This window comes from Cupressus sempervirens, chromosome 2, assembly GCF_028749045.1.
Source record: "Cupressus sempervirens isolate cs-2001-9-10 chromosome 2, ASM2874904v1, whole genome shotgun sequence".
Classification (NCBI taxonomy): domain Eukaryota; kingdom Viridiplantae; phylum Streptophyta; class Pinopsida; order Cupressales; family Cupressaceae; genus Cupressus; species Cupressus sempervirens.
In genome coordinates this window covers 217,003,223-217,013,822 of record NC_143119.1, presented here as the reverse complement: position 1 = coordinate 217,013,822, position 10,600 = coordinate 217,003,223, and the positions used below count along the sequence as shown (strand labels likewise).

General features: G+C 30.2%; 1 protein-coding gene across 1 annotated transcript; it reads right to left on the bottom strand.

Moving 5' to 3' along the window:
* Positions 1–7,449: 7,449 nt before the first annotated feature.
* LOC149571827 (uncharacterized) lies at positions 7,450–8,498 on the bottom strand. Its single transcript, XM_089813233.1, has 2 exons — positions 8,007–8,498; positions 7,450–7,920 (listed from the first exon to the last, which is right to left on the bottom strand). Exons 1-2 carry the CDS (start codon positions 8,238–8,240, stop codon positions 7,744–7,746), a joined length of 411 nt encoding a protein of 136 aa, XP_089669359.1. The 5' UTR covers positions 8,241–8,498; the 3' UTR covers positions 7,450–7,743.
* Positions 8,499–10,600: the final 2,102 nt, after the last annotated feature.

Below are 10,600 nucleotides of genomic sequence, written 5' to 3'. Positions count from 1 at the left end.
AAATAATTATTAATTTTTTTAACAAAAAGATTATGGTAGATCATATGTTAAATAAAAAATAAATTTAATTAAAATAATAAATGCATTCATTATATTAAACCGAGTTTTGAAGGTACATCCTAGAAACACTTAAGTATATCTTTTTTTTTTATCTCTCAAATGAAAAACTATAGTTAGATTATTATTTCATTATATTGTATAAACTTTTATAGAACATTTACAAAATATTATTTATATATATATTATATCTATATTTTACATTTATCTTTCAATATTGAGAGATATTTAAATTGCTATCTAATAAAATGTAAGCTTTTTACTTAATTTTTAATGTAGAATTTTGAGTGTAGACATAATTTTTGTATATTTAAATTTATTGATTTAGTTAGTAGACATAAAATTTAAATAATTTTTTTGGTATAAAATTTTAATTTTAATTTTTAATAAAAAATAATTATATTTACCATTACAGAATCAAGAAGAACATTAAACAATACAACTTACAAATATATTTAAATTAATCATATAGCTAAAATTACGAATATAACTAATTATTTAATTTATTAATTCAAATAAAAATATTTATTCAAAGTTTCTATTTATTTTCTATTTATATATTTTTCACTCTTTTTCCTTTTAAAAAATTGTGATAATTATTTTGTTATATTTTGTTCATCTTCACCCAATATTTTACGAGGACCACTTTAACAGCCCTAACAATCTATCTATTGCCGACAAATTAATGGTATGTACATGTCAATAGAAAACTTAATTATTAAGATATCAAATAAATTATAACTAAAAGTTACATCAAGTCAAATGGAGAAAAAATATTAATTGTGCATATAAGAGTTAGTTCCCATAAACTTAGATGTCTAAAAAAGATGGATATATTATGAAGCTCTCTCTTTTTGCACACTCCGCCTCTTTAACTCAAGTTGATTTTTTACTTCCCACTTGTAGACAAATCTTCTAAATTTTTGTGGCTCATTAACATTTTAAAACATGAAAGGGTTCATAATGGATAATTTTTGTGGCTCATTTACATTGTAAAATGCACTATAAACAATTTATATTACTAAGAACTTTCCTTGAATACTAATGGAACTAGACACTATATTAAGGTTATCTCCATTTGTAAATGTGAAAGTGAAATGTTTAAGACTTCAATTTGATGCATAATATAAACTAAGGGAACATTTTAAAATGAAAGGTTTGACTGATCAACAAATTGAGCTAGTTGAGGTCTTGAATTTGGCACTAAATAGTTTCAGTGGCTCCCTTCCTCTTGCCTTTGGAATGTTGCCAAACATTGAAGAGATCTCATTGGACAAAAATGATTTGTGTGGCACAACCATTCCGATCAAAGGTGGTTTCATCAAACCAAAAGGGACGTTAAAATCACATAATATAAATTGCTATTATCTTTTTATTCAATTACACCGACAATGTCACACACACAAAATGCACTTGGAGCATGAGGTAAGTAGTAAATTCTGAATCTTTTAATAATTGTTTGCTAACCTAACTTTGGGCGTGATGCATTTATATATTTGCAAATGAGTTTAATATTTTTCTCATAAATTATCTTTTTGCCTTTGTTTCTCTTTCCTATTCAATCAGTATCCTTTAACAAATAATAATTTTTTTAAAAAAAAGGTAGGAACTCTAGCTCTTTCAGAGCTCTTGTTTATACTTAGATTCTTGTCTCTCCTTACTTGCTAATCGACTATATCTCTTGATTTGTGTGATGACCAGTTTAACACTGTTAACCAACATGAACTGTTAGGTCAAATGGGTATGCTACACTTCCTTATTGTGATAAGACTATTATGGACAGTTGGACAACTCGTTAGAACCCTAAAATTGGTACTGACATTGATATGTGCATTTATTGATTTATCCTTTGGCAATGCCTTGTGCTTCAGGAAGGCTTATAATAGAGAAACATAAGTAGAAGAATCTATCTTGTCTTCTAGTGAATGAAAAAATTATTGAGCTTGCCTTGAATGCTCTGGCTTTAAAACTTTAATCGTATTGATAATGGAAGTAGAATTAGCCTCTGTAGACACTTCCCACACCAGTTCTGCCATAAATTTAATTATATTTTCTTGCCTTCTGAAGAGATATGGCCATAGTTGGACAATCGATATTCTATTTGTTTTGTCTTATTCAATGTTATATGCACATAGTCTATGTATTTTTCCATTTCTACATTTGTAGGTAGGCTCTAATACCATGTTAATTTCCCAGGATCGCTGTAAATGTAAAATTTTGCAAGTTGTCATGTGTGGTATGCATTTTTAAAATGCAACAACCTCTTATATTTATATTGAGCATAACATGTCTCATAAAGGGATATGTCTATTAGTTAATCATATAATTAATATAATAACAATAACCTTATAAATCAAATATAATGAACACATATAAATTAATTATATCTCATATATAATTATATATAGGTTTTTCCCATTGAAGCTATCAAACATCAACAATTTATATTTTTAATCTTAAAACATCCATTTAAAAATGCCATTTATTATAGTATTTAATTATAATATAAACATTGCAATCATATTTTACATAGATAGATCAGAGATATCTAATTAATAGTTGTCAAATTAATAATATCATCTTGTTAATATCACATTGACACAAATACAAAAATGACTTGTAAGTGGCATTAAAATTATTAAAATATTATTAGATTGTAAATTTAGGAATGGACTCTACTTTTGCAATAAATTTATATGTAGAACACAATCATTACGTTAAAAAAAATATTACTCTTTTCCTCTTTTGTCATGAGTGTAATAATGCAAGTGAGAGTCGTGCACTTTCAATCTCTTACAAAAAATTAGAGCCTGTGAGGCCTCGCCTCGACCCATCATAGCATAGTGATGCATTACTATTATTTTTTGATATTCACGACTCGAGATGTCGAGACATTATCTGATGCTTAGCACATACTTTATTATTTCATGTTGTGTGATGTTATTTTCAGATATATTTGATGATTGTCATTTAATGTTTCATGTATATGTATGTTGATGGAATCAGTAAATGTAGGATTGAGACTTTGATTTAAGAGATTTTAAATGATAAGAATTAAGTAGGATGAAAAAACCCTTATTGATGTATGTTTTAATTTATGTGAATTTCTGAATACGTATACATTTATGTACATGTGATTTTATGGGACTACTGATGTGTGCAACGAGTGTGTAGATATTTAGCCGAGAAACCCTACGGAGGAACAGAATTGATCTCTTTGTGCTAATTTTGGAAGCCTTGTTGTTCGTAATTCACGTATTGTATTGTGAGATATATGTATGTATCTTCTTTGTTCAGTGAATGTTAAATGTTTGTAATTATGTTCTTTCAGTGTTGCTTGACACTCGTAAAATGTTTATGTGCTTTGATGTGTTGTTTAGGGTTAATTGTTTAACCTTTGGACCAAGTTGGTTTAAGTTAGTGTCAGATTTCTATTAGGTTCTTAATTGAGGTTAGTCATCCCTAATCCAGATTAGTGCTTATTTGCATGTTAGAGTAGTTAGAAGGTGCTATTTTATTCCTAGATTTTATTTGGCTCTAAACCTTTTTCCTCAGGCTTAAAACATGAAATTATTCTACCCAAAGGGTATGGGTATGGGTTAGGGTCTTTTCCAACCCCTAAGCCCCTTTTATTGACTTTTGAGGTCACTCAAAAAGTCTCTTTTTGCCTTTGTGCGAAATTTGACCATGGGTATCTTGTGTTACCTCACCTCATCTCCACTTAGGGTTTAACCATAGTGTAGGTTGAGTTAGGAGTTTCTAGAATTGCTAGTGGGTGGAAATAGTTATTGCTCTTTTTGGGTGGTTGAGTTTGAGGCTTATTTAGAGACCTTTGTTGGACTAGTTGAGGTTGTTACCCAATCTCTACATTTAGAGAGGAGCTCTTGAAGATTAAAGCAAGGAGAAGGAAACTCTACTCAAACTTGTTCATTACCATTACCTCTTTGTGAAGGTTGGATTTCTCATCTCCCTTGTTCAGATTTTATCCTTGTTTCATGCTTATGCTACCTTGTTGTTGCTTCAATGTTTGTATGTTTGTGGGTATGTTGGGAAGATTTGAAAACCATGTTATTTTGGTTGTTTTTCTTTCATGTTTATGTTTGCATTTTTTTTCCTTGCATGGGTATTTTGGTATTACTCACCCTTGGAGAGGGTAGAAGTGACCAATTTTGGGAAAGGTCTGTTTAGTTGGACTCCAACTAGTGTAGAGTCTCTTCTCAGGATGAGAAGAGGGAGAAAGGGTAGGGTGTTATGGGCCCTTACCCGTCAGCACAAACCTGGTATGAGTATGGCATGTTTAAATGACAGAACGAAAGTTCTTGGTTAATAGCTCCGATTGGGCATCTGATTTGGTGTTGTGCTTGACTTCTCCTAGTTGGAAGAATCCACCTTTCCCTAGTATTGATTCATTGTGGATCTTTTTGTGAAAACCTTGTATGAGCATGTATGTGTTTGAAGTGTTCTTAGCCATGTTGTTGGGTCACCTGATCAGATTTTGCTTCATCCATGGTTCTAGAAATGAGTTGCAGAAAATATGATAAATCTATTGATTAGGGTCATGAAGAAAATTTGATTAAATTGTTGAAATTTGGGATTGAGAGCCTATTGTAAAATGGTATTTAAAAAAAAAAAACCTTGTTGTAATTGGCAACGAAGTCGGGTTTTCTTCCTGATTCTTTCCCAGCTGAGCCTTGAATCAGGTTTGCCAATAAAATTGGTGTTTTGAGCATATTTGCTTGTCATGTGATTAAATTTTGTAAACTTTATTTTGGATGGATTCACATCAAAATAAGATGGAAATGGTGTTGATTTAATTAGGTAAATTTCAAGTTTACTTCTATGTTGGAAACGAAAATTATATCATGGATGTAGATTTGGTTTAATTGAGCAAATACCCAAGTTCCTTTTATGTTTCTTTTATGTTCAAAATGACAATCATGTTAAGGAAAGAAAATAACATCTATGATCGATACATTGCAAATTTAAGTTATATAGGAGATCATATTAAATATGGTGTTAATAGGCTTCAAACTATTGTATCCATGTGTTTAATTCTATTCAAAAATATAGACAGAAAAAAAAAATACATGCATTATTGTAATTCTATACTTCGATAAATTTCAAAAAAAAAAAAGTTATATCCAAGAGCCATATAGTCTCTAGAATTTGTATGGGGAAACAACTCAAATGCCCTTTTATTATAGAGAATATTCTTTTTTAAAACATTTAAAAAATCTTGTAAAATTAAATTAAAATTATTATGATAATAGAAAATGGTGTATAGCATAATTTAAAATTAATATATAAACTAAATATCCTTTCTCACCCATAAAACTTTGTAACTTAAATGCCTTATCTCCTCCCTTAACCGTCAGCATGAAAGGAGGAATTAAAAATGTTTGAAAGTCATTAGTCATCATAGTGATGACGTCACCCTATCACATCTCAAATTTTGCAGACCATGGTAAAGTTTTAAATTTGTTTTGGAGTTTTGTTTATTTTTTTCTCTAACTAGTTTGGGCGCCACCTTTCGTGTGGGCCTGCGCATGTATTAAGGCCCTAGGCTTGCGCTTGACCCCACCCTTGGGCAGAGCGCTGTACATGTTGCAGCGCTTGGTTTTGCGTAGGGGTTTGGGGGAAGGGGAGACCGATGTGACCAGTGGGAGTTTGGGGTTAGAGTAGGGTTTAGATGTAAGTGTAGGTTAGTTTAATTGTTATTTGTTGTTTTAAATGTTTTAATTAAGTTAGAATAAAAGGGTAGAGTTAGTAGGTTAGTTAGTTAGGTTAGTTTTGTTTGATAGTTAGTATTGTTTTATAATTTACTTATTAATAATTTTAAATTGTTAGTTTAAAATAAAATTTTAATTTGAAAAAGGGTAATTAGTTTAATTTAATAAAGTGTTAAGTTAGTTATGTTTTAGTATGTTAGTTTAGTTTGTTTAATTTATTTTGTTTGGGTAATTCTTAGTATATTAGTTTATTTTGTTAGATTAGTTATGTCCTAGTTAGCATATGTTAAATATAGTTAAATGTTAAATTGTTAGTTTTAAATTCTATTAGTGATTTAATAGAATTCCTTATAAGAATTAGTATGTGTTATAAAGTATCGGTAGTTAGTAATGTTAGAATTTAGTTTTAGTTTTAAATTTGATTAAGTTTAGACTTAGTTAGTATAGTTTTAATTATTTAGTGGTTTAATTATCTTAAAAAGTTCTAATTTAATGATTAGTTAAATTAATATAGTTTCTAAGTTAGACTTACATTGATAATAAAATTTAAATTTTGAGTATTAAGTAGTTTTATTTTTTAAGGTTAATTGGCTATTTAAATCAAGTTTAAATGTAGATTTTATTTGATTAGATATTTTCAGATTAATCTTAACCCAAAATCTTTTGGGATGTTATTTAAATAACTTTCATATCTTGTTGTGTAGTTAATAAAATAATGTGATTTATGATGATAACATTTTAATAACGAAAATTCAATCTTATCGATGTTTTCCTCCACAAGAGTTATAAACTTATGTTGTAATGAAGTGAATCTTTTCTTGTCATGTAATCACAAACTTATCAACTTGAGCATTATAATAATTATTATTTAAAAAAAAAATTTGTGTGTTTTTGCCTTGGGGTTTGGGCATGACAAAGCCAAACAATTTCCACCATAGCAATTAAAGCATGATAGCCTCAAATAATAATAAATAATATTTCTAAATGAAAACTTATTATACAAAGGACAACAGTAGAAACTTATTATGCAAAGGATAATTTGTATTTAATTATTTCAACCGTGGAAACTTATTATGCAAAGGACAATTTATATTTAATCTTTTATGCAAAGGACAATAGTAGAAACTTATTATGCAAAGGATAATTTGTATTTAATTATTTCAATTGTGGAAACTTATTATGCAAAGGACAATTTATATTTAATCTTTTCAATCGTACACAACAATAAATCAAAAGTATACAAAACTATCAACTTAACCCTTGCACCCTTAAATCAAAAGTATAAAAAACTATCATCTTAACCCTTGCACCCTTAAAAGATACAAGTCCTAATTGAGGGTACATCTATTGAACAGGAAGATTACATAACAATACAAGCAAGATCACATAACAATACAAGCTTCTCATAAAAGATACAAATAACAATACAGGCCTCTCATGAATTAGTAGTTGTGAAAAGAGTACAATTTTACCCACCACTGGGAAGATCCAATTTTACTCACCACTGGGAAGATCATATAATATCCAATTTTACACATCACTGGGAAGATCGTATTATACAGATTATTCAGAATGAAAGCATGAGTTTTTAAAAAAAACTTCTACTAATATATTCTTCTATTAAATAGCATTCTCAATTATACCCACAAATAATATACATCAATTTTAACGAGACCAAACAAAGCACAAATTGATTAAATAGGGAATCTGAATATAACAATCCAAACTTCTGAAGAATAAGAAGTTGAAAAAAGAATCCGATCTTTACCGAACGGCTTAAAGGCTTAAACATCACACACTAATGCTTCATTCCTAGAGTAAAAGTGTTAAATAGTCAAAGTTTGACTTACTTTTCCAAGCTTAATTTCTTGGTTAGTGTGTGATGTTTAAGACACACCACTAGGTAGATGAGATATAAATTATTATTAACTGCAGTAGGGTTGCAGTTTGATTGAATTCAGTGATGATGGCGGCCATGGCGGTGATGAGCATGGTGAGGTTTATACTTGTTGGCCTCGTGGTGTTCATACGCAGCATACCCCGCCGCCCCAACAGCCACCGCCCCAGCTATTTCCGCCTCCTTTTTATGCCTCGCTGCGTGTTGCGGATCCACTTTCGCCTCATGCATCTCGTACTGCCATTCATTCATACAATCATCCATTTCATTATGCTACAATAATTATATGGTGTGATATAACAAAATTACTAGTATAGACTTACCAAGGCAAAAGTCCCCGCTGCCAGAGCTCCCATTTCAGCCATATGCTCACGATGCTTGTGCTTCTTTGCCTCTTCCTCTGCATAGAAATTAGAGGAGTAAGGCGCTAAAGAATAAGCCCCCGGTGCTGCAAAATAAGCCCCTGCTGGCGGTGGCAGCTGTGCATATGGGTATAACCCGCCTTCTTGGTGCCCATGGTGGTGATGACCGTGACGGTGACCGTGATGGTGGCTCATCTTTCTTCTGATAAAAAAAAGCCTCTGCAAAGTGCAAGAGAAGCTCAAAATCTTCCTAGTGAATAGAATTGGATGAAGGGGATTTCTTCAATGAATGGAATTCTCATGCGATGAAGAGAGAAATAGAGACCGCGTTTACTTAGTAACGAAGAATGAAAACGGTACCGCGTCCCTGGCGTGATTTACCGACCCCTCTTTGAATATAAAAATGGAGGCTACAATTTCCCCGCAGGTGGGCAATCTGGACAGGTTGTACTTATCACACATTTTACAATAATTGCACGCCATTTGTTGGCCCACAAAGCGCACGTCAATTGCGAGTGGGGTTGAATTTGGTGACTTGACTTTGGCCTTGATTTTCTCTCGCTTGGATCGGACGGCATTGCTAGCTTCTATTACCTCTATCTGGTTTGGCCGGTGGAACATTTACCAGTAAAGGCAATCTTTCGTTTGAAAAATTGTCATCTTTGTCTAGAATAATGTTTTCGATCAGGATTTGTGCTCTTTCATTGAATGAGTCGAGATAATGGGTCATTCGGTGTTGATGTAAGCAAATTATATATGGCTTTCCTCAAGTTTTTCTACAAGTTTTATATATGCATTTGGTAATAGTTTTAAATAAAAAGATACGTGATATTGTTACCTAATACGAGTGTATAACAATTATTTTAAAGAAAATTAAACTTTTAAAAAGTAGTTAGATAAGAACTTACATGGTTTTGATGTAAGCAAATTATATATATAGTTTTCTACAAGTCTTTTTAGAAGTTTTATGTATGCATTTGTTTAAAAAAATATATGTAATATTGGGTAATATAGGTGTATAATAAGTATTTTGAAGAAAATTAAAGTTTTAAAAAATAGTTCAATAAGAATTTATATCAGAGTTTTCATTTTATTTATATTTCTTTTATAAATAGTAAGAATGAATCTTTTTATTTCTAATCTATTCTATCATGTCATTAATATGTAAGATAATTATATATTTGATATTGTTTAATTGGTTGTCTTTAGATTCAACTTTACAATGGGAAAAAACACTCATGTGTTTCTATATAGATTTTTTCTATAACATATGATTTCTTTTCATTTGATAGTATGGTTGTAGTCAAATAAATCCCATAAATATTAAAGGGATCTGCTATTCAATAGTCTTGTTCATTGCCCACTAGTTCAAGTAATCCATTGATAATTTAGAAATAACTTTCTCAAAGCACATTCATGTGTGTGTGTGTGTGTGTGTATTTTAAAATTGGTGGATGACTTTGAGCTAGATGCACACAACAAAAAATGAACCAATAAACAAACATGTCATCCCTATCCAATAGCTATGGGAAATTCAAGCATTAGTTTGATGAGGATTAGCTATAAATTATGTTTCATAATAGATTGTACTTGTTAAAATTATTGTGCATTTGACTAGATTTATCTTTTTTGAAACATGCACACATATATAGTTTTTTTTCTTTTTCTTTTGACACCAAGATCTTATCATCTAATGCATTTACATATGCCTCTTTGTTTCATTCTTCTTACGTTTCTTGTTTCCAAAAGCCAAATTTCCTTTTTTAAGGGAAAGTAAGTTAATAAAAAATATAATAAAGTTTCCAATACTTCTGTTTTCCTCCCTTCAAACAAAATACTCTAGGAATTTCAATAGATTAAAATGATTCATAAAAAAATGTTCTTCAAATATTATGTTTGTTTTTCTTGTTGCAATTTCTATGGTATGTCCATTCAATCCTAATAATACACTTCCTAGAACTTATAGTGATTACACATTTTGTAAGTTCAATAGAGTTAACAGGTGTACCACACAATCATGCATCAATCTCAAGCACAAAACACAAGACCTTATACAAACAATGATCCACTTGGAAGGTGTCATTAAAGATGGAATTGTATCTACCAATATATGATTGGTTGTACATATGTTTCTATATCTTATGAATAAAATGTTGAGGTGCATTGTAACATTGTCTATGATGATAATATACAAGTTGTGCATCTCGAATCAACCAATGTAACATGCAAAAACAATCTGTTGTAGGCACAATAAAAATGATTACTTATTTTTCTTTCTCATATCACCCCCACTCTTTTGATTATAATTTCCAATCAAAATAATCTTTTGTAGGTAAAATAAAAAAAATTACTTACATATTTCTTTCTTACATCACTCCCCCACTTTTTGGATTATAATTTCCAATCAAAATATACCATACAATAATAACTATGGGCTATTGTATATCGAAAGAGAAATACATGATCATGTAAAGAGGGTGATGCAGAAAGTCACATTTTTTTTGTAGAAATCTTGTTACATTGTAGAAATCTTGTTACATTGTAGAAATCTTAAA

Excerpts from the sequence above, each read along its gene's own strand:
- LOC149571827 (XM_089813233.1), bottom strand. The coding sequence starts at position 8,240 with ATGAGCCACCATCACGGTCACCGTCACGGTCATCACCACCATGGGCAC. Across the intron at positions 7,921-8,006 it reads CAGCGGGGACTTTTGCCTTG|TACGAGATGCATGAGGCGAA; the intron begins GTAAGTCTATAC and ends AATGAATGGCAG.